The sequence below is a fragment of the Notamacropus eugenii genome, chromosome 6 (genome assembly GCF_028372415.1).
Source record: "Notamacropus eugenii isolate mMacEug1 chromosome 6, mMacEug1.pri_v2, whole genome shotgun sequence".
NCBI lineage: Eukaryota > Metazoa > Chordata > Mammalia > Diprotodontia > Macropodidae > Notamacropus > Notamacropus eugenii.
In genome coordinates, this window is record NC_092877.1 from 45,636,434 (window position 1) to 45,660,647 (window position 24,214).

The 24,214-nt window shown below is 40.9% G+C and overlaps 2 protein-coding genes across 9 annotated transcripts in view; one reads left to right on the forward strand and one right to left on the reverse strand.

Moving 5' to 3' along the window:
- The window catches only part of GAK (cyclin G associated kinase), a 140,848-nt gene extending 129,590 nt beyond the window's left edge, over window positions 1-11,258 (reverse strand). For 2 of the 4 annotated variants that reach the window (XM_072619746.1, XM_072619744.1), the window contains exon 1: window positions 10,951-11,257. In XM_072619746.1, coding sequence (XP_072475847.1) covers window positions 10,951-11,095 — 145 coding nt within the window. In that variant the 5' untranslated portion in view covers window positions 11,096-11,257. Of the gene's footprint in view, window positions 1-10,950 lie in introns of all 4 variants that reach the window. The other 2 variants (XM_072619743.1, XM_072619745.1) reach the window with 2 other exon arrangements.
- Window positions 11,259-11,413: 155 nt separating this feature from the next.
- TMEM175 (transmembrane protein 175) overlaps window positions 11,414-24,214 on the forward strand; it is a 37,646-nt gene continuing 24,845 nt past the window's right edge. Inside the window, exons 1-5 of one of the 5 annotated variants that reach the window (XM_072619752.1) lie at window positions 11,470-11,549; window positions 17,066-17,334; window positions 18,120-18,158; window positions 18,938-18,999; window positions 22,462-22,559. In XM_072619752.1, the coding sequence (XP_072475853.1) occupies window positions 22,516-22,559 (44 nt within the window). In that variant the 5' untranslated portion in view covers window positions 11,470-11,549; window positions 17,066-17,334; window positions 18,120-18,158; window positions 18,938-18,999; window positions 22,462-22,515. Of the gene's footprint in view, window positions 11,626-17,065; window positions 17,335-18,119; window positions 18,159-18,937; window positions 19,000-22,195; window positions 22,330-22,461; window positions 22,560-23,066; window positions 23,165-24,214 lie in introns of those variants that run through there. The other 4 variants (XM_072619753.1, XM_072619748.1, XM_072619749.1 and 1 more) reach the window with 4 other exon arrangements.

Genomic DNA, 24,214 nt, shown 5'->3' on the forward strand with positions numbered 1-24,214 from the left:
GACACACTTGCAGATCTTGAAGACAAACTTAACAGTGCTGGCCACTTCCATCTGTTATGTAGTGGAAAGGGCACTGGATTTAGAACCAAAAGATCTGGGTTCAAATCCTAACTCTGTTGCTATCTATGCATGCTATCTATGCAATCTTGTACAAGTCATTTAATTTCTTAGGCTTCATTTTTACCACCTGTAAAATGGGCTTAATTCCAAATCCTTGATCTATGATTCTACCTTGTTTTTTCTCGTTTGTCAAAGTTCCCATTTAGAAAGTTAGCATAGCTGGAAGGAGTATCTCCTCTCACGATCTGCTTTCTGACTTAAATGGGAGATGGTATATCCATGATATTTCCTGCTTGACAGTTTCATGGTCTTAGAAAAATATAAAGTAGATTATCCTCAAAAAAAGATTCTTTTGAAGATTCCTCAAAATATGGGCCAGTGCTTTACTTATATGGCTTCCATAAAACATCCCACAGCCTAATTCTTATTAAAAGAGTAAAACTGAAAAAGAAATTTAAAACATCACATGTAATGCATAATTCACCAAAAATGGATGCCCATGGCTCACTGGGTTCCAGGTTCAGTTCTGACACAGATTAGCTGTGTGACCCCTACATAAGCTAAGACTTTCCCTCTCTGAGCCTCAGATTTCTCCTCTGTAAAATGAAAGAGTTCAACTACAGGACTTCTAAGGTGCCACTAGATCTCAAATTCTACAATTCAATGATCAGGTTATTATACTGACAGGTCTCTTAAAAAGTCTTGATAAAATAAAAATGCAATTGTTCTGGAAGGGAAAAATAATCGATGAAAAGTACTATGACGCAATTATGAAATTCATCTGCCTTTTCAAGGCAAAAATTTACCCTATACTTCCACCAATAATGTAACCCTGGGAATTTTCTTTGCAGTTGAAGAGCAGGGCTATCATCTCACAAAGAGATAAAGCAGGGACAGAGCAAAGCTATTACTGTGTCATGACAAACATTTCTGCATCCTCACTATCAGTCATGCAAAATTCTGAAGAACTCATCTCCAGATCTGATAAAACAAAATTATGAACCAAGTATTAGAGAAAATAGATTGAACTCAGTAATTCTTCAATTGTTTATTTAGTGTTTACTGAGAGTAACACTGCTAAACACTGATGATTTTAAAATTTTAAAAGTGGCTTCAAGTAGTTTACAGAGAGGATCCAGCCATTACAAACACTCAATTCAACAATTTATTAATCATCTGCTATATGTTCTAGTGACTGTACTAAGTGCTAGGGACACAAAGACAAAAATGAAACAATCCCTGCCCTCAAGCAGCTTATTTTCTACTGGGAATAAATAACATATATATAAATAAGTAAATGCAAAATACACGTGAAATAAAGATAACATAATTTCAGTGTGGAGAACATTAATGTTCTCTAGGTTCACAATGAACCCTGGGTTCACATAGACCAGGTCCGAATTTAGGAGCTGATCTGAAGAAAAGAATTATCTCTTTTGGTTCTACTACAGAGGCTATTCTAGGAAATCTCCAAATATGTTCAAGCCCAGGTTTCCACCAATGTGGGTAACAGAATTTTTCCAAGTCTTGTACAAGTACTCAAAGATATCAAATGTATATTAAGTAGAAGACTGCTTTTATTTCAATCCACAGAAAATGCAAATGAAAAAACTCAAAGAAGCCCATAAACAGATATAGAAAATATTCCCAGTAACTATAAGCGGCCCTTGACTGGGAACTTAACTCATCATTGCTCTTCTTGTGAATTCCCTTTCCCACCAAGGTTCTACACAGTAACTCCTTATGACTCAAACTACCTCATTGTTTAGCAGTTTAGATCAAAAGCATCAAACAGGTAACCAAGCAGAACCAGATTAAAAAATGTAATTAGGAAACCTTTAACAAAAAAATTTTAAAATATAAAACTACTACTCCAATTAATTTGGAGACAATTTGTATGTATTTTATATCTGTTTTTCAGTACTTGAATATATACATGCTGTGACCTCTAAAGAACGTATGACCCTATGAGCAGGGAATATTTTACTTTGTTTTCTGTTTATTGATTCGTTTATTTAAAATTGGCCTATTAGCTATTTCCTGTATTAGACAGTGTTCCACCTCTATGCCTTTGACTTGGTGACAGTAGGCACTGGTGGGGTAAGAGTTGAGAAGGTATTCGATGACTGAGAAAAATGTTATACTGGGAATGGCACTGGGGGTAGGCTACCAACAAGGATAGATTCACTTAAATGGTAATATTACAGGTGACCCCAAATCATTCACTGGCTCTGGATGCCTGTTCTTTCTTTTGATGGATTAACTACCTAATTATTGTTTGACTTGGGCTTATATTAAAATGTAACATTTAACACAAATTGTCCAATCATACTCAGCAATCTTAATTAATATTAGAGACTCCCTTTAACATTAACCTCCGTTACCAAAGGAAAAGAAAGCAAATCTACAAGAAAATAACTTATGACCTTCAATACTCTGAGGCTTCCTGCCCCCTTTCCTAGCCAAACCACACCCAGTGTTTAAATACTGGCAATTAAACTCTAGGTTTAAATACGGAAAAACAAAACTATCATTCCTTAACATCCCAATAGTTACAAGTGCTAACTATTCTCCTATCATCAAGTATCTAGGAACAGTTCATTTCCTACCATCCAGGGAAACCTTAATAGTTAAAATCCCCTTCACATTCCTATCCCAAACTGGAAAACAAATGTCGGTTAGGGTTATAGATCTAAGGCTGGAAGAGACTTTTAAGTCTGCCTAGGATTAGACTGCAGCACTAAGAGATGAATTAACTAGTCCAAGGTTACACAGGTCACGACACACAATGTTGGGATTTGAACCTAGGTCTTCTCATTCCAAATCAATCAATAAACCTTTCTCAAGCATCTCCTATGTACCAAGCAGTGCATCAAGGCACCTCACCACACTGCACACCACAGTCACTGTAGTCCAGGTCCTCATCACCTCTCACTTGAGCTTCTTACAATCTGTTTCCCTGCATGAAGGCTCTCCTCTCTCCAATCCAGCCTCACAGAGATGCCAAACAGATATGTCTAAAGCCATGTTATGCCCCTGCTCAAGAAGTTTCTATGACTCTCTGTTGCCTTTTGGTTAAAATAGAAATCTTTCTGTTCAGCACTTAAAGCCCTTAGCAGTCTTGCTCCAATCTACCCCTCAGGGTTGATTTATATCATAACCCTCCCCACCTCCAAACCTCCCTCCCCCGCCTCCACACACATACATTTCACCAGCAGCAGGAGCAGCTCCAGTAGTCAGCTATCCACCCACCCCTCAGACACTATTCCATCTACTGGCTTCTGCTTTTACACAAGCTGTCCCCAAGTGCCCCATCCTTCAAAATGCCTTTCCTGTTTACCGTGGTTCTTAGTATCCCCCAAATCACCATGCATTTATCCATGTGTGTATTTACTAACCGGTGAAAAAGTCCAGTGCCCCCTCCCCCCAAGAAAAATGTCAATTCCTTGAGGGCAGACAAAGGCAGGTTTTAGTTTTGGTCTTTGTATTCCCAGAACTTTAACAAGGTACCAGGAATACAGAAAGTGCTTAATACATGCTCCCTGACTGAAGTCAAGACTTACATGTGCACTGACAGCACAGAGAAGACATATGAACTGACACAAAGTAAAAGCAAGGAGAATCAGGAAAAGAGTATACAATATAAACAGAAAGAACAATAAAAGGAAAAACTGAATGGCGTGTAATTATAATGAACAAATTTGGCCCTTCCAAAAGGTATTGAGAAAATGCTTCTTCCTCCTTTCATGGAGAGGTGGAAAGCTATGGATACAGAAGAGGTATTCACTGTCAGCCTGTTCAACATGTGGGTCTGATTTTGATAAAATGTCCTGGTTTTTTAAAAATCTTTGTTGTACAAAAGCATTGTAAAAACTATAAAGACTTAAGAACTCTAACAACCATTTTCCAGAGAACCAATGATCGAAAAGGATACCCACACCTCCTGATAAGAGGTGAGGACTTAATATGCAGAATGACACGTATTCTCAAACACAGCCAAGGCGGGGATTTCTTTTGCTCAACAATGCGTATCTGTTACGAGAGTTTTTCTTTTTTGGGGGGGGGGGAAGGAGTGGAAGAGAATTTAATTCAAAAAACCTTTGTAATGAGGAAAGGCTTGATTGGCAGACAAAGAATATATTCAGAAATCTTTTGATGCAAAAACAAAAGGCATAAGTAAAACTTTTTTTAACGATGGCATATAGTTTTATTCAAATAAAATTGTCTCCGGTTTGGAGGAAATGAGGCAAATGCTATCTCTGTACTACAGACAATACAGTTTACACACTGTTCAGTTACATTACTTGGGGTCATCCTTCAAATTGGGCCCCACTCCTTCCATGAAATCTTTCTAACTACTGTAATCCATACTGATCTTGCCCTCTTTGAACACCTATGGAGTATACTAACTATATCACACAATTTAGCATCAACTGATCAACTAATATTTATTAATATCTTTACTAATATAAGTAAAAAGAAATTTAAGACATAGCCCCTGTGATCTTGGACCTTAAAGACTTTACCATAAATTTCAGCTAGTTAATTCCAGTCTGCTAGAAGAGGCTTTAGAGATCATCTAGTCCAGAAGTTCTTAACCTGGAGTCTTTGGATAGATACTCCCTCCCCCCAGAGGTCGATGGATGGATTTCAGAGGGCACATGAACTTGGATAGAAAAAAAATACATCATTATTTTCACTAACCTTTGTTTTACTTTGTGTTCCTATGTATTTTGTTTTATGTGTTAAAAAATATTCTGAAAAAGAGTCCATGAATTTCAATGGACATGACACAAAAAGGTTAAGAACTCCTGCTCTAACTAAAATTTAACATTTCCTTCAATTATGAGTGTAGGAAACAAAACATCATTCTGAGAAGAGGTCTGTAGACTTCACCAGATTGCCAAAGGGGTGCATGACACACACAACAGAATAAAAACCTCTGATTTAGTACAATTTCATTTTACAAATAAGGAAATAGAGGCCACAGAGATAAAGTATGCAGCTAGTCATGCAACTAGACATTAACAGAATAAAGCTTTGAGCTCAGATCCTCCTGACTCCAGATCCAGTTTTCCTTCCACCATGCCACACTCTCTTCTAAGGGAGACTAGACAAATACATGAAAAATTTAACAATAAATGAAATATTAATGAGATATCACAAGGTAGCACATGATTGTCAAATAAATGGGAATGACAATTAATGCCACGAATTTAGATAAGTGTGGAACTGATCTGGGAAGACTTCATAAAGTATACAGACCTTGAGTTAGCCTCTAGGAAAGATTAGCAGAGGGAGCTGGGATAACATTCTTGACAAGGAAGAGCAACAAAAGCAAAGGCTTAGAGGAAGGGAAAGCACATGGCCCATTCTGTGGACAGTGATTAAACCATTTTGTCCAGAAAGGAGGATTCATGCAGAAAATTAGAGGGAATTCAATTCAACAAGTATTTCTTAAAATCTCTACTATATGTCAGGTAGCATGTTAGGTCCTCGGAATGACAGATTTTAAAAAATAAAATCAAGAAGCTTACCTACTATTGAAATAAAACCTGGAAAAGCATTTTGGGAATTTGGATGAGTTTGGACTTTATCCTATAAACAGTAAGAAACTATTAAAGGATTATAAGCAGGGAAATAATAGCACCAAAATGCATTTTAAGATCAACCCATGCCATGAAGCCAGATCTCAAGTCTCCCTGCTTGTGTACTAGGCATTCCCCATGACTGGAATGCATTCATTTCTTAACTCCTAGTCACAGAATTCTTCTCGTCCTCCAAGTAGATAGTCAAGCACCATTTTTGACATGAAGCCTTTCCTGATCCTCCTTCCCAAACTACCATATATTTAGCTATCTACATATGAGTTTGGTATCTCTCCCACATTCCTTGAGTGCAGATTGTTTCATTCCTAATATATGTGTTCCCAGGGTCCAGCACAGTGCCTAGCACAGAGTAAACAATAAATGATTACTGACTGATGGATAGAAAGAATGAAGGCAAAGAGGTGAGACAGAGAGGTCAGTTACAAAAATAATGAAATTGTCCAACCATAGGGGTCCTGAACTAGAATGGTAACAATAGTATCTAAAAGAAGAGGCTTTGCAAGTGAAGAAACCATTAAGACTGGGTGGTGGGGGACAGCTAAGTAGCACAGTCAATAGAGCACTGGTCCTGGAGTCAAGAGGACCTGAGTTCAAATGTGATCTCAGACACTTACTAGCCTCATGACCCTGGGTAAGTCATTAACCCCAACTGCCTACCCTCCCCCCCACAAAAAAGACTGAGTGGATGACTGATGAATGAGGAGGATACACACATATATACACACATACATATTTCTGTGTATATATATGTATACACACACATATACATATATGTATATATTGGTTTCTAACCTATGGGTCAAGAAACAAAAACAGATTTTAAACATGCAAATTTTGAGATGAATATAGGTTAAGTGCAAGTATCTATGAAGATGAAAATGTTTAACTGAAATTTAGAAAAGCAATCAAGGGTAGAAATACAGTCTTGGAAATCATTCAAAGAGAAGTTACTAACTGAAACTATAAGAGTGGATGAGAGTTCCAAGACGACAGTATTCAGTGATAAGAACTCAGAAGTAAGGGGAGTGGAAGGAAGAGAAAGAACGAGCAAAAGAAACAGCATAGTTATCAAGGGTGTCAAGGAATAAGAGTTTCAAAAAAGTAAGGGGTAATTCAAAGGTCAGATATTGCTAGAAAAGGTAAGGCTAACCTGAGAAAAAGCTGATAAATTTGGCACACATTCATTCCATGGGGATAGGCCTCTGAACAACCAGAATGTAAGCTCCATGTGGGAAGGGTATGCCCTAAATTTCTCTTCTTCTACCCCTGCATCTTATTTTGGGCAGGACACAGAGTCAATTCTAAATCTCTGACTAACTAAGAATGCACGCTGACTCCTGTCATAAGTAGCTACTGACACAATGGAGGCAGAGGAGGCTGAGACCTGTCCAGCCTGCTCAGAGCAAAAAAAAAAAAGTTACTTTGTATATGCATTTTGTTTATTTTCTTTTAAATTAATAATCAATTTGGAATTAGCCACACATGTGAGAAGAAATGTCATAATCCAAACCATCACCATATATAAAAGTATTTACATGTGGATTCAGAATACATGTGAATCAAAGACAGCTCAGGACACTCATTACTGATCCACCAGAACAAACCTACGAAGGGAGCAGCCTTAGAAGCAGTCTACTTTTGCACTTTTTTCATGTACTTCTCAGGTATCACTCTGAATTAGTTATTTGTGTACACGTAGTCCTATAAATTCCCACAAGAGCAGAACCTATGCTTTATCTACATTTTGTATCTCTCCTAGCCTAGCATAACTGCCTAGAGGACATACAAGATGCTTAACACGTTGGCTAAGCAAAACGAACAAAACTATTAATGGCCAAGTCTTTCCTGTCCTTCTCAACTTCTCCATTTCATGCTGAGAACGTATAACATTTGACCACGACACAGTAGTTTCTATCCCTGAAGAGTCCATTAAACAACAGATTCAACATGACACACATGTTAAGTACCTAACATGTACACAGCACATTCTAACCTTACATGGAAGGAGTTGACAGTGAAGGTTTGTCATTAACATCTCTAGAAGCTTCTCCTCTCACTTCACTCCTGTGGCTACCACTGATTCAGAGCCTCATCATCGCTCTCCTGATCTGTTTTTCCCTCTCCAAATTTCCTAAGGTACAAGTCTAATAATTTTATTCCCCATTCAAAGGCCCTTACTGAAAGAACCCTACTGCCTTCAGGATATAATACAAACTCTTCAGCTTAGCATCTGAGGCCCTCCCCAACCTGGTTCCAACCTACCTTTACAGCCTTATTCATCTGACTTGTATTTCCCCTTCACCCTTCCTTCTTTGCAAACAAATCAACCTATTGGCATTACTGCTTCAACATTCCATTTGCCTAGAATGCACTCCCTTCTAAGCCTCTGCAAGTCAGAATTCTTTGGTCCCTTCAAAGTTCAGCCCAGGTTTCACCTGTTCTGTGAAGTCTCCCCTGATCTCCACAGTTGAATGTTCTATCTCATTTCTTTTTAAGTTTAATGTTCTCTATTGTTTCTCTTTCCTTTTTTCCCCACAGTTACTCATCTATGTAAACTGCTGTAAACCATGCCTGCCCACCCTACCCCCTACAGTTCTATTCCTAATATTTAATTCAATGCCTTATACATAGCAAGTACATAATAAAAGTTTCTGAAGTAAATTGAGGAATATGAGAAGTCAGATATGCATGTTTTTCTGCAAAATTACATTCCCTGTACCTGAATGAGACTGTTCAAGCAGAGGCTCCAAAGTGCATACAGACAGACTACAGGCCACCTGCTAAATTAACTGGAGGTTAAAATAAGGCTTAAAAATGTACCTTAGGTAACTGAGTCGACATTTTGTATTCTGATTTTTCTAGAACAATAGAATGCTCTACACGACTGCCCTATATTTAAGTTTTAAATCTTTAGAGCTACTTTAACAAAGCTTCATACATAATGGTTAGTTGATAATATTTGTTCATTAATTTTCATCACCATACCAAATACAGGTTAAGAGGGAAAATATTAGTAACACAAAACAGCATCCCCGGAAATATTTCATACCCTTTAGGTCTCTAAAGCAAAAGCTGTCACATAAAGTTCTTGACAGTTTTAGTCTTAGATAATGCAGTTTATTCCAAACACCCGGACTCCTCCCTGACTTCTCCATGGTTAATAGCACGGCTGGTCACACTCTCCGCTCAAGCAATGCTACACAATTTAAGCTCTGCACTCACTCACACTCATATTCTCTCATATTCTCTCTCTCTCTCTCCCCCCTATGTGCCACGCAGAATTGAAGGTAGCTAAGTGGCTCAGTGGCCAGAGCACTGGGCCTATAGTCAGGAAGATCTGAGTTCAAATCCAGCCTCAGACACTTACTAGCAGTGTGACCTTGGCCAAGTCACTTAACACACTCTGTGTACCTTAATCTATTACAGAAGAAAATGGAAAACACTCCACTATGTTTTCCAAGAAAACTACCATGGACAGGATTGGAAGTGCCATGGTCCCAAGGTCATAAAGTGTCAGACACAACTGAATGATTAAACAGCAAAGTACCTTGCACTGTGCTAAGAACTGAGGATACAAAGAAAAGCAAAAGTAATCTGTGCCTTCAAGGATCTTACATGTTACAATCTTACAATCTAATGGCAACTATGTACAAACAAGATACGTACAAGATAAATTGGAGATATAAGCGGGAGGACACTATTTAAAAGGACTGAGCAAGGCTTCTTACAGAAGAAAGGATTTTAGTTGAGACTTGAAAGAAACCAGGCGGCAGAGACAAGGAAGGAGTTAATTCCAGGCATGGAAGACAGCCAGTGACAGACAGAACACAAGGCCCAGCGGACATTTAGTAACAATGTCAAATGAATGAGTGACTCCAACCTGGTACTTCTCTTCCCCTCCCAACTCTTCTCCCAATTTCAGCTGCTTCTTCTCACTGTATTGATTCCCCAGAGCTGCAAATGTCTTCTCAATTTTTTTCTTACCTTATAATTATTTTGTAATGTTCTCCATAGACATTGTTTCCCTACAACAGAATGTCAGCTCCCTGAAGGGAGGAACTGTTTCACTTTGATCTTTGTGCACTTAATGTTTGCTGAATGAACTGCTCACAACTTGAACTAAGTCTTACAAATAACAGGAAAGTTTCTCACAAATATCTTGAATTAATATACCTGGAGAACTTTCAACATCCCCTTAAAAGCTAAGATAGCTCTGAGAACAGAGCTATCTTCAAAACACTAAATCATCAAGTTACTTTCCAGAGACTAAAATTTCTTCCTTCTGGCAGTTCTACAGGAAGGAATATAATGTAGATACTTCCTGGTCAGAAGCTTACCCCATCATTCCTCTGAAAATGCCTATTACAAGGTCTAGCACAGATTGAGCAGGCAACCATATCCCTCCCCACCCTCCACACCCGTTCAAACGCATGAGTAGCATATGGGGCCATTTGTTGCTTTGAGATTACAGGTAAGACAAAGGCCATAGTCCTACTAATTACATTCTAGGCTTCCTAGAGTTTCCTGACACTTGACATTTACTAGCTGTGTGACCCTGGGAAAGTCACTTAAGCCTGATTGCCTCGCAAAAAGAAAAAAAAATCTGGTCCCTGCTCTCAAAAGTTGATGCTATTTTAGACAATAAAACAGCCTGCTATAAACCAACCAGGGTACTTCCTGCTTCTCTCCCACTTTTCCCCTTTTTTTCTGCCAAAGACTAAGACTTCATCAATCCCAAACTCCAGCTCCCCACCTCTCCCTTTCGTATACAATGGAAACCCGCTTAGCTATCTATCCCCCAAAGATAATCAGCACTCCTTGCCTCCAGATAGGGCCCGCTCTCCCCTCAGTTGCTACCCATGTGACCTATCTTCTCCCAACTTCCACACCAGAAGTGACCTATTCTTCTCCTGGAGATGTGACCTACCTGCTTCCACTCCCCCCCTCCACATGTGGTCTTAATCTCCCCGCAGATTAATGTCTTTCACAAATGATCAGTTCTCCCCCTTGGCACCCTTCCCCCCAGATGTGACACATCCTCCTCCTGATTCTCACCTCCAGATGTGGCCCGTCCTCAGATTCTCACTTCCGGATGTGGCCCGCCTTCCTCTCCCCACCCCCGATTGTCCCAGATGCGGTGCCCACCCCGAACCCCCCTCCAGACGTGGCTTGCCCAAGGATTCTCACCTCCAGATACAACCCCCCTCCCAGCAGCGCCCGGCCGAGCCCTTCCTGCCAGCTGCAGGTGCCCGCCTGCTTGCCTCCCCCTCCGGGCCCTCACCCTCGGCGATGACCCGCTTGATCCGCAGCCTCAGGTCGCCCAGCTCCACGGTCTGCCCCACGAAGTCCGTGTGGTCCCGGCTGGCGGCCCCGCCCAGGGACCCCGGACCGGCCAGGAAGTCCAGCGCCGACTGCAGCAGGGACATGGCGGCGGCGGCGCCGGCGGCCGGACCGGCCCCGGCCGGGGGCTCCGCCGGCCGACGGGAGAGTGCGGGGAGGCGGCCGGGAGGCCGGCCGCGAGCCTGAGGCCCTCCCGCGCGACCCACTCCGCGGCACCTCTGCCGCCGATCAACAGTCAACCGCCCACCGCACCGCCATCTTCCGCCCCAGCGCGCCGACGTCGGCGCGAACGTAACGCGTCGGCGACGCGTCATGGCGCCGGCCGCTCCATTGTACGCCACGCGCCCCGATCCCGAGACCTTTCCCTCCTCCCCGCCCCCTCCCCGGCCTCCTCCCCCGTGACGGCGCCGCGGCGCCCCTTGGCCCCGACGTCTCTGCGTCCTTCTCGGGCCCCCGGGAGGAGGCGCATGCGCCGTGACCTCCGGAGCGCGGCGGGGCGGGCGGCCGCGTCTGGCTAAAGGCTCCGACGCCTGCTCTGAGGTAAATTCGCTTTAGCTCTCGGGACTCGTGGCCTGGGCCGGGAGAGAGGAAGCGGCCCCAAAGCGTCCGCCGTGAGGTGGGCGGGGAGCGGGCGGGTCCTCCGGGAGGCGGAGCGGGGTGGAATTGGAACCCGGGTCTGCGCAGCCCATGCCGACTCCTCCGCACTACCCTGCGCGGCTGCTGCGGGGAGCGGGCTGGGTCAGGGAGCCCAGAGGCCCGCACGCCCCCCTGTGCCCGAGCCGGGCCCTCCCGGGGGCCGGGCGCCGCTGCGGGGCTGGCCCTGCTCTCCGCCTTCGATGGGGGAGAGTGAGGAGGGGCTGGTACAGCTGTGCGTGTGTGGGCGCGGACCACGCACAGATAAATTGTCGGCCCCTAAGCGTGCGCCGTGCGCTCGTGGCCCCCTCCTTGTGACCCTTGGGCTCCTTCTGGGCGGTCGTGAGACGGGTTGGCTGTTTCCCTCTCCGCTCGATTTTACAGAGGAGGAAACTGAGGCCGGCCAGGCTAAGTGCCTTGCCCCAGGCTCCCCGGCTAACAAGTGTCTGGGGCCAGCTTTGGGCGCAGGTCTTCCCGACTTCAGGCCCGGCTCTCTGTCCGCTTCCCCTTCCAGCCGCTCGGGGCTGCCCATTAAACATCTGAAGTGCCTGCCGCGTGCCAGGGGGCGGGCACACGGTGCCGGGCATACGGAGGAAGGCTGAAGGCCATTCCTTGCCCTCCGGCTGCTTAAATCTACTGGGGAAGACTGCTTCCTACCAAATGCGTTACAAAGCCAGCCACTTACAGGAAAAGTAGGAAATGAAAGAGAGAAGGCGCTAGAATGAGGAAGGCTTTCTGCAGGAGGTGGGATTTTAGTGGAGGCTTAAAAGAAGCCCAGGAAGTCGGTGGGCACGGCAGAGGAGGGAGGGTATTCTTAGCCTTAGCCATAGAAAGTGCCCAGAGCCATGCCAATGCTAGCTTTTGTGATTAGAACAATTATTTACACTTTTAAACGATGTAATTGTTGAGAAATATTTCTTTACACCTCTGTGGAATCTGGTTAGCCTCTGTTTGCCCCGCCTTCTTCCAGCTCAGTTTTCTGGTACTACATAAAATAAGTGTAATCCCTCTTCTATATGATCACCTTTGACATCTTAAAACATCAGTCATGCCTTCTCTTTGCCATCCACCCTGCTACTTTGCCCTTCAGATAAGCAGACCTTTCCTTGCAGTTGCTCCCTTCTAATATTAAAATGTACATCATTTGAATGCAGGGATCTGCTAGCTTTTGTGTTTATACCTGTAGTGCTAGGCAGGGAGTAAATACTTTATGTGTTTTTTTTTTAATTTCATTCATTCATTCCAAATAAGTATCGAGAGTTCCTTTAATTCACTATCACATAACATGATTTCCAGACTTCTGATTGCCTTTTTCACTAGATTATATCTGTTACATCAGTGTTTCACAAATATGATTCCTTGGTCACAGTACTCTACTTAGTCCTAGAGGCAGTGGTAGGATCTAATGAATGGTGGAAGACCTTCAGAAATATTGCTTTTGATGTGTTGGACTAGAGATGCAGACTGAGACACATTTTCAGACGTAGTTAATGTGTGGATTTGTTTTGCTTCACTTGTTACAGGAGAGGGGAAGAGGGTTAATGATAGCTATGCATCCCTCCCAAAAAAGGGAGGGCATCACCAATCAACATGGAAAGAAAATGTACAGAAGAAATCAGGAAGAGGTTCCTAGAATAACACAAAAAAGTGGGATAACTTTGGAAATAATATGCTAAGTTAAATGTCCTATACATATATAAATATATTTTTAATTGTTCATAATGAAATTCATGGTTTTATAAACAATATTCTATCTATTCTTTTATGTTGAAATTTTTGTTAGTGTTTGTCAAATTCAGAGCAGATATTTTTAAAATAAAAACCAAAAATTACAGCCAAAAAACATATTCAAGGCCCTATACCATTCACAGTGGAGGGAAATTCTGTGAATGAAAAGCCTTTGATCAGATCATAGCCCTCAAAGTATATCAGAGGATTCATTAATGAAGTTATATTATTGTAACAATTTTGATCTGTTCTTCAAAAGGAGCCCAATGCGTTTGATGCATGTTTCTTCTCCCTCTATAACTTGCTTTGTAGCATTGAGCCCACTAATTGCTAAATCCAGTGGTCTTTTCTCTGTCCTCATACTTCTTGACTTTGCAGTATCTGACACTGTCAGGTGCCGCCTCTTATACTCTTCCTTCCTTTGGCTTTTGTGACTCTCCTTTCTTCTGATTCTCCTACCTGTATGACCTGCTTGCTAGAGTCCTTTTCCTCACACAGGCCTAAGCATGCTCACTCCTCTGCTCAGAAATCTTCAGATTCTAGAATGTTAAACATGAACTCAACATTTACATAAAATGCCTTTCCAAACCTATGTTCCCTCTTCCCCTGATACCTGGGGACTCCAGGGCTCTATTGGGTGAGGATGAATTGGGAGCTGAATGTATGTAGAACCAGCTGCAGGGTCACAGTGCCACCTGTTGACTCCTTCCAGAAACTGCTGCAGAAACTGCACATCAGTAAACTGGGTGCCAGGATGCATTCCTGTGCTACGCTTCCCTCCCAAAAATACATAGAGACACATCCCCTACAAATAAGTCTCTCACAGTTGGAGTATACAGGAATCTTCTATTTGGAGAAGGCATTAAGGGGTTGAAGGTCAGCTTCTCCTTTTGTCCAGTAACTCTAGTTTTCATGGAAAAGATGCAAGAAGCAATAGAAAGCAAGTTAGTATCAGAACAAAGAATATTCTTGACAGCTACTTATTCTTTCTTCATGAGTATAAGTATGTCCTTGAAATTTGAAGTGTCATCTCACCACCCACATTGAACTAGCCCATTTGGTTGGTCTACTGTTTGCTGCTGACCTGGCCCAAAGAACTGGCTGATTCTGTAGAAGAGAAACAGCCTCCGAAAGCCTGGTTCACATCTTGATAATGTTATTTCTCTCCCAGAGCAGAACAGCACACTTTTCCAGGAACCTTGAAAGGCTTCAGTTTAAAGGCCAGAGAAAGGAATTACCAAGTCACTGACAGCAGAAAAATTGTCTCCTCACCAGAAAGTAATAGGCAGTCACATTCTTAATCTAGACTAGTCCTTAGAGAGGTAAGAAAGCTCATTGCTTTTCTTATTTTACCATGTTTTTGTTGGTCCTGATCCTCATCTTACTGCAAGCCAAAAGGTATTCTGTTGTGTAGTTTAGCATTTGTTATGCTCAAAATGGTTTTTAAACTTATACTAATTAGCCCTCCCCAAATGTCAGCCTCCAACAAACTTGTCACCAGCAAAAAGGGAAGAAAAGGCTGATCTATAGCAGGAAGTGAAGCAGACCTGCTATCTGGCATCTTAAAATGAGCCAGTGTGCCCCGACAACTTTGATAAAATTATGTAATTTAGAAAAACCTCGTATTTCTGATGGGATTTTTTGACTTGGCTTCTCTAAGTCTAGATTTGGATTTGCAAAACCTTTCGTGCCTACAACACTTTATTTCCTCTTCCCCTTCTTGATAAGATAGCATTCTGTAGAAGAAATGGGCAAAAATCTTTGTCCAGCCATTTACCAGTCAAGTGGACCTGGTTTGTGACCTGAAGAACAGAATCACCTTAGGTCATGTTGTGAATGTCAAATCATAGCTCTGCCCACAGCACTTCAGATTTTGCAGACAGAGTCTGGGAAGCTTTATAACTCCTAGTGCTTGAATGATTAGGAATTCACAGTATACCTACATCTCTGGTTACATTGCTGATGACTCCCACTCCCCATGCCAAAAGAATGCAGAGGCTAGTTTCATAATATGTCTCCAGAGTATTTCTGCTAAGGAAGCTAAAGTTAATCGTTTGAAGGACAAAGTTAGCCTAATTTATATTTTCATAAGAGTTAGAAATGAAAGTGATCTTAGCCAGTGCAGCCTTTTTATTTTGAAAGAGGATAAGACTCAGAGGAAATGATAGCCAAGGCCATGCAGGGCTAGCTGCTACAGAGCTGGACCTAGAACCTAGGTCTCCTAACTCCCAATCTAGCCTTTCCTGAGTTCCAGACCTAAATTCTATACTGACTGCGAGATGCAAAAGTTCCTCAAACTGAAAATCTTCACAGCTGAACTCATCTCCCCCCCAAACCCATTTCTCTCCCTAATTTCGATGCTTATATATTTTGTTGGTAATTCCAGCTTCAGAGTCTTACAGTCTCATCATCTTGGGAGTCCTCTCCGATATTTCACTTTCTCATCTGCAGGGGGCTGTTTGCTTCCACTTCTGCAACATCTCTCACTTCTGAACTGGTCTAACCACTCTGAGAAATAATTTTAAATGACTTGAGAAAACTCCCCAAACTTCCATACCCTTTGACCCAACAATCCCACTAAAAGATGTCAAAGACTCCCCACATATGCCAAAATATTCATAGCAGCGTTTTGTGGGGTAACAAAAATCTAGAGACAATTGAGTTCCCATTATTTGGGGAATGGGTAAGCAAAATGCACATATTGATGCAATAGAACGTAATGTATTATAAGAAATGACAAGTATGAGTTCAGAGAAAAGATTTTGGAACAGATGTAGCAAAGTAATCTGACCCATGTGAACAATATATAGGACTACAATAACGTTAGCAAAATCAACACTAAAAGGCCATAGAACTATAATTATAATGAAAAACCTGAGCCCTGAGGGAGAAGTGATGAAACAAACCCTTTTTCTACAACCAGAGGTAGAAAGCTACAAATTCAGAATGTAGTATAAACTGCAGACATGGTTGCAATAACAGTTTTATTCACCTGTTTTATTTTGTAACTATATATACACACATGCACCAATCACATCCATTCCCTTCTCTTCGCTGATGCCCTAATAAAGCCCTCATTACCACCTTCTTGGATTATTCAACACCATCTTGTCTGTCTCCAGTCTGCTCTCCTCAGATCCATCTTTATACTGCTTGGAATAATCTTCTTTGTACAAAGTTATGATTGTGACACTCTCCTACTTATCCTCAGTAGCTCCCCATTGCCTACCAAATAAAGAATAAATTCTTTTTTCTGGCATTTAAGACTCCCCACATTCTGCCTCCAGTCTACTTTTCCAGCCTAATCTCATCTCCATTGGTCTCAGTTGAAGTCTTTACCTCTCTGCAGGGCCCAACTAAGGTGCCCATTCCTCCATGAAAGTTTTCAATCTCTTCTGAAAATTTCTTACTGCATTTTTATCAGTTACTTGTTTAGATGCCTTTTCTTATTAGATTATAAGATGTTTTGAGAGCAGTCCTTAGCATATAATAGCTATTTATTAAATGTCAGATTAGATTAGATTAGTGTAGTCAAGTTAAATCCTCTATACTTTCATGGTGCTAAAGTATACTTCCCCAGGGTACTAGAGTGAGAGGGCTGTGTATAAGCCAGCCAGCTTCCCTGTAGGGAAATTTACAGAAGTGCTTCTCCTTCTTACTCCACCCCAAGCCCTCTCTCTTGCTTTCCTTCTCAGAGATTCCTAAAACCTGGAGAAGTGGAATCTGGACTCTGAAGTTCCTTTTGCTCTGGGCATGCTCAACAGCTGCCAGAAGAGGGTGGTTTCCAACTAAATAGGAAGCTACTGACCCCATGGCTGGAACAGGGACTCCAGAGGAAGATGCAGACATACAGATGGAACTTTCAGCAGACTCGGGAGATGGGAATTCCTGTGAAAACACCCAGTCATCCCACCGAATGCTCAGCTTCAGTGATGCCCTGCTTTCCATCATCGCCACTGTTATGGTGTGTATGTGCTCCTGGTCCACACCCTCCCTTAGCCTCTAACATCCCTCCCAGCCCCCATGATCCAACCAAATGCTTCCTTCCTTAGGCCTTAGACTGACTGTTGGTAATCATTTAATATCATTTGAACCTCAATAAGGGCGAGAGCCTGAACTAAGCAACCCAGAAGAAACCCTTCTTTGTTCTCTGAGTACATTCAGAGAACGCCTCTTCCTGTGTCAATATTATAAGGCCAGGTGAAGCTGACCAGACCATTCTTCTGTTATGATTACCAAACAAGATGTCTTAACCCAAGATACCATCTTGAATAATGGGACTTTTCTTATCTTAATATTTTGTGAACATATACCATGCTGTGGCATGTTAATGGAAAAGAAAATTCAGATATCCTGGGTCATAATTTCAGCTAACACTTTGTCAGCTCTCTTATCTTATTGTATTTACCATTTATTCAATTAAGAAAATTCCTTCCTCATACTATGGTTAAACATATATGGAGATCATAAATTGAGTAACATAGAGATCTTGAGTTGGGATTGTTCCGAAATGATTTTAAGCCTTTTCATTCCTTTTATCAGACAGTCAGATTTTACCTGGCTTTGTGTACACGTGTGTCTGCTAGCTTTAAGGGAATAAAGCAATACGAATTAGTATATCACCTGGCCTGTCTGCCTCTTGTAACCAGACCTTCAGGTCGACACTGTGTGCACTTCAAGAGAGGAGGAAGTTAGCTCTGAAAACAGATGTTCTGTTATTCATCTTGTTTTATCTCTTCTCTGTTGCAGATCCTGCCTGTGGCCCATACGAAAATCTACCCCGACCAGGTATTCTACACAGTTCCATGCAGAACTAGAGCTGCAGGAACTATTCCCTTGCTGCTGCCACAGTCATTAGCTTTAAGAAATGCTACATTCCCCATCAGGCAATATTAAGAAAGCAATCAAGTGCTTTGTCAGGGCTTAGTTAGAAAATCTGCTCTTGCCCTCCTTAAAACTTAGTAAATACTGGTTGACTTATGTCCTGGCAGAATCATGTTTAGTTAATGAATTATTCTGGCTAATCAGATCTATTAACTCACCACATCCACGGCTGAAAATTCAGTCTCTTGGGAGCTAGAGATGTATAAGACATGGTCACTGACCTCCAAAGAATTTACAGTCCAGTTAAGGAGGAAAGCTCAACATATAACAACAAGTGCCAAACTCTGTGGCATCTTAAGGCCAGTGGAAGTTTAGAGGAGAGAGACTTCGAGTATGAGCTGGAGAAGCCATGAAAAGATTCTCTATTAAGGAATATGAAAAGGACCTTGAAGGCAGGATTCAAATACAGAGAGGAGCAGGTGAGGTGGTACAAAAGCCCCAAGGCAGGAATGGTTTGGTTCCTGCCTGTGTGCAGTGAGGATGCAAGGAGGCCAGCCTCTGGGGGGCAGAGCAAGTATGACAAGCCATGGGAGTAAGGTGGCATACAGAAGGTGTAACAAAGTGACACAGTTTTTTAACAGAACCCCAAACCCCAAATGGAAGTATCCCTCTTTGGAAGTTTTTGTGATGATGCTGCCAGTGCTCAAAACATTTTTAATCTCTACTTTTGGAATTTTCTTTAGAGCTTTATTGGCCCTCAGGGGTGAATTTAATTTTTGGAAACAACTAAAAACGTCATTCAAAGGTAAAACCAATGGATGAAGTAGGTGATACCAGCTTGAGTATTTTTTTAAGTGACCATAAAGTAAAATGTCATCTCATGGTGTTGGTTCTCAAAGACCTTCCAGGGAACAGTTCCTGATGCTGTGAACAGTAGCAGCATCCATGGAATAAGTAGATTGCCTCCCAGACACCTGGAAAGGCAAGCTCATGTGAATGTGTGTACTCTGCTTTGTTCATTGCTTTGCAGCCACAACTTATTTTGTGGTTACTAAAAACCCTCTATATAAAATACAGTTGAGCAAACATTTAAGTGCCCATTGTATGTAGAGTACTGTAAGAGATTTAAAGTTTCATTTCATTTGCTGTAATGCTGCTTTAAATCACCAGAAAGCATTTGATGCCTTAATACCCAAGATTCAAAACCATAGTAACCTTTTAATACTGACTTCTTTTTCCATATAATTTTGTACTTAAAGCCTTTCACATGTGGTATCTGAGATAGTAGTGTTTCTTCCCATGATTGTGTCCCCAAGCAATCAATAAAGCTGAAGTTATCCATTTAGACTGGATGTATTCATGTTTTGATTACTTAGTAATTGGAATCTAGCCCTCGACGTCTGTTTTAGACAATCCCCAGGTGATCTCTTTGGTTTAATACTAACAAAATCTAAGTACATGATAACCCTGCTTCTACTGCATTTACTAATCTAGCTGTGGCCACTAACTATCTCTCGCAGGAATTCATTGGAACAAAACTGGATAGAATAAAAGCCTTGGTACTCAGTGCCTACATCTTCAGGGGCACAATCATGGTCAGTCCTAAGGAATATTGTTCTGATGAAAGACTCAACTGCAACTACAGACTCAACTACTGTGTAAACCAAACGTTTGTTCAAAATAGTTCTCTAAACAAAAACAGTGCTTTGAAAGTTTCATTTTTTTTCCAAGCATTTCTGAAGTGAGGTGAGAATCCTTTTGGGGACTTTATTTTGCAGCAATAATATGCCCAACCCTTCTCTCGAAATTATACCACAGAAAGTATTCTAAGACATGTTCACCCTTTCCAGAATATGTTCCTTGGGCTTTATGGGAATAATATGGCGATTCTCCAGCAAAAGCCTACTCAGAATTTTTTTTAACTTATACTTCAGTGCTTCATCATGATGTGAAAGTGATCCTGTATTCTTAAGCTATACCAGTAGAGTGCCAACTTTGGCAGGTCTTAACCCAGCTAAAGATTCTTCAGATAATGGACTGTGCCTATTGTCTGAGGATTGCAGAGTTCATCGCCGGAGTAGGTTCAGAATGATGAATTTTTAGGCCTCAACTACCCTAAAAGACAAGCTACTAAGATATAGAAGGATTATGGGCTATGCCATGGAGGAACTGTGCCTCCCCACAGGGACATATTACAAATACCTGAAGGATTAAAATAAGTTATGTGACTACACAGAGCATGTTATTGAAATGAAAGAATGTAAGTGTGCTTAAGATGCATGACAAGGAGATATGACAAGACTAAGTTCACTTAGTTGTCAGCCCTAGAGTGCAGATTCTGCCTAAATCTAACACCAAAGACATTGATATTTTTTAAACTAGGTCAAAAAATCATAAAATTGGAAGAGGACTTGAAAAGTGATTCAAGCCATCCTTGCAGCTCTCTAGGGAGACTACAGCCCTGCTGTTTTAGGGTAAAAGAAATGCCTATAATTAGAAGTTATCTACATAGTATCTCTACTTGTAGATTGCTTTTAGAGTTTGGAAAAAAACATTCATAGAAATACAATACCAGCTTCTGTTTTTGAACTTCAGTGATAAAATTTAAAACACTTTCTGGTAACCTAAACAGCACTGTTATTTTTTTAAAAATGTATTTTAGATTTATAGCAGCCTTATAGATTTATACATAGACTTAGCTTTATATCATTTGCAAGTATACTTAGTGATATTTTTATATATCATACAAATATTTTTTTGTGGTAGCAAAGAATTGGAAACAAAGTAGATGCCCATAAATTGAGGAATAGCTAAAGAAATTGTGGTACATGAATATAGTGGAATATTACTGTTCTAAAAGAAATGATAAATGTGATGAATATAGAGAAGCATAGAAAAATTTGAACTGATAAAGAATGAATTAAGTACAGACAAGAGAACAATATACATAGTGACTACAACAATGTAAATGGAATCACAAAATAATCAAAAATAAATACTGCAAAATCACAGAGAACAAGCACAGACTCAAAGAAGAGCTGTGAGGAAATACCTCCACCCCGCTCCTTTGCAGAACTGTGAGGTCCATGGGTATGGAATTTTAAGACTTTTCTTTAACGTATTGATCAATCTTGCTTTTTTCATCTTCCTCTTTTTATTTTCTTTAAAAAAAATAATTGTTACCTAAAGTGGCTCTCTCAGAAGAGTGAGAGATGTTAGGGAAAATGCATTTTATTTCTCTATGCTTGCAGTAAAACCGCCACTTAAAGTTTGGTTCAGTTTGCTCAGAGCAGGTCCTTAGCAATAAGATTGATTATCTAAAGTGATGAGCAAAGCTCCATCATTATTTAACTGAATTAGGCTAATCTGGTTCAAAACATACTGTTGCCTAAGAATGTAATGGTGACCCCAGTGTCTTATATAGGACTGTTTTAAGAAAAGTTTGTTTCTAAGTTCTGTAGTCATTTCTCAATTTCCTAAGGCCTGATAACCATTTACTATTCTGAGCAACCCTTTTCCCTTCTTCTGTGCCTCAGTTTGAAGTCATTTCACCACCTAATCACTCTTGCTGCAGAGAAAGGGCTGGGGAAATGAACTGAGCCCACCACTTTGACTGCTTGGCATGGCTTTTAGCGGGTTTGCTGGCAGAGGAAGATGCAACTATTGGATAAAGTTAAATTTGGAGATTAGCCCTGGATTCCAGAAAACCCATTTCACTGCTAAGTTACCCTTTCCTCCTCTTCCCAGCCTCTTCATAGCTACACATCCAGCTACCTACTCTTTGAAGATAAAACAGTCTCTCCATCAAGCTTGCAAATTCAGTCTAATTCAATTGTCCTTTTTACCAAGAATGTACTCTCTGCAGCCTAGAACTAGGATCAGAAAAAATAACTAAAATACATGAGTTTTAGTGTGTTGGTTTTGTTTTGGTTTTTGTTTGTTTTTTTTTTTTTTTACCATAAGTTACATAATTTTGGAGAAGAAAGATTTGGGTGATTTTATCTATTATTTCCCATCCTTTGAGAAAGATGCAGATGAGCTGGAACATGACCTTCAAGTCTGGAAGAGGAAAGAAAGGAACACCAAAGGGCACAGATTGATGTGGAGATAGGATAAAATGCATCTTCAGTCACAGGTTCTCCTCCTGAATCTTAGAAAATAGATCGTGCTGCCATTCTTGTGTGATTGAAGAATTATGTCATTGTAGATGAGTAAATACCAGATGACGCCAGATTCTTCTACTGATAATAATTGTCTTTCATTTCAGCGGTTTGACAAAAGTATACAAAAACTTCTAGCAACTAAAATTGCGGTTTACCTGATGACATTTTTAATAGTAACTGTGGCTTGGGCAGCTCATATAAGGTATGCAAAATGGGGAGTGTTTTTTTAAATGTTCAAAATCTAAAAAGACAAGCAAATTTTGCTAACGTGCTACAGTAAGTCATTTCTTTGCAACTACAATGGAAATTAAGTTAATAAGTAAACACTGGAACCCTTCTGTCTAAGAATTCAAGTATAGTCTGACAGGTTACTATATGCCCTTTTCTGCATCATGGAGGGAATGAAATAGTAAACATTACGGCAAACTTATAAAGAGATGTCTGCCTTCATTTCATAGCTTCATAGCAGTAATAATAACTTACCCCATCCTACACAGTGCATACTGTTGGTCAGTGAGCGTTTATTAAACTCCTCCTCTGTGCCAGGCACTGCACTGTGTGCTGTCATTTTCTGTGAGCTCTGCAATCCCACAGGGTCCTGGCATAGTTCCAGAAGAGGAGCAGAACACAGTGAATCATGAGAGCCACTTCCATGTTCCTGGTCATACAGTGGGAAATGAAACTCAATATTTTTTACTTTCTTCAACAGATTAACAAAGGGTACCATAGTAAATTACTTGTATAAGTACCAAGGAAACAGCCTCAGAAGGAAAATTCTCAACACCCAGGAAAATCCATGTGGTGACTGTAAGACTTTACATTCAAACAAAAATAGCTTTTTCCTTTTTTTCTCTCTTATTAAACTTAGGATGTTTTCAAATCATTTTACTTATTCATACAAAAAAATTTTTTTAATCTCTTGATGAATGAGTCTCAGTGATTTTCTTTTCCCTTTTTTCCCCAGTAGTTTTCTTAAATTCTGAAGAACTTTACAGAACCACAGAATCTGGAAGGGACCTTGGGAAACACCTAGACCAACCCAAACCCCCCCCAAAAAAATCTCTTCTACAAAATAGCCAACAAGTGGGCCCAGCCTCTGCTTGAAAACTTCCAAGGAAAGTGGAGCCCACTGTCTTTCAAGAAATCCCCTTCCATTCTAATAGGAAGTTTTTTCTAACCTCAAGCCCAAAATTTACTTAATTACAATTGCTCCTGGTTCTACACTCTGGGAACAAATAATTCCCCCTTCCAGATGACAGCCTTTCAAATACTTCAGAAGAAGTCTTTCTCCATGCTAACCATCTCCATTTCTTTCTACTGATCTTCATATGGCATGGACTTAAAGTCCATCATCATCCTAGTTGACTACTGAATGCCTTCTTAAATCAATGCTTTTCCTAAACCAAGGTGCCCACCATAGAACTCAGTACTGCATTTGTGACCTAACCAGGGCAGAGTACAGTGGGCACCATCAGCACCTTATTAAGCTGTGTCTCTTTTAATGTTGCCCAAGATGGCATTTGCCCTTTGGCTCCCATATCGCACTATTGGCTCATACTAAATTTGCAGTTCATTGAAACCCCTTTTAAACAAATTAATATCTAGCCACATCTCCTTCATTCAGCACTTTTGAAGCTGATTTCTTTTTTAACTTACATGTAGGATTTCACATTTATCCTTATTAAATTTCATCTTAATAGGTTGAAACCAATGTGCTAGTCTGTCAGGATCTTTTTTTGTTTGAATTTTGTCATCCAGTATATTAGTTCTAGACTAGATGGGATCACTGCTCAGCCCTCCCTCCCCCCCAAAAAAAAGCCTAATTTTTTGAAGAGTCATCATACTGTATCACAAGTT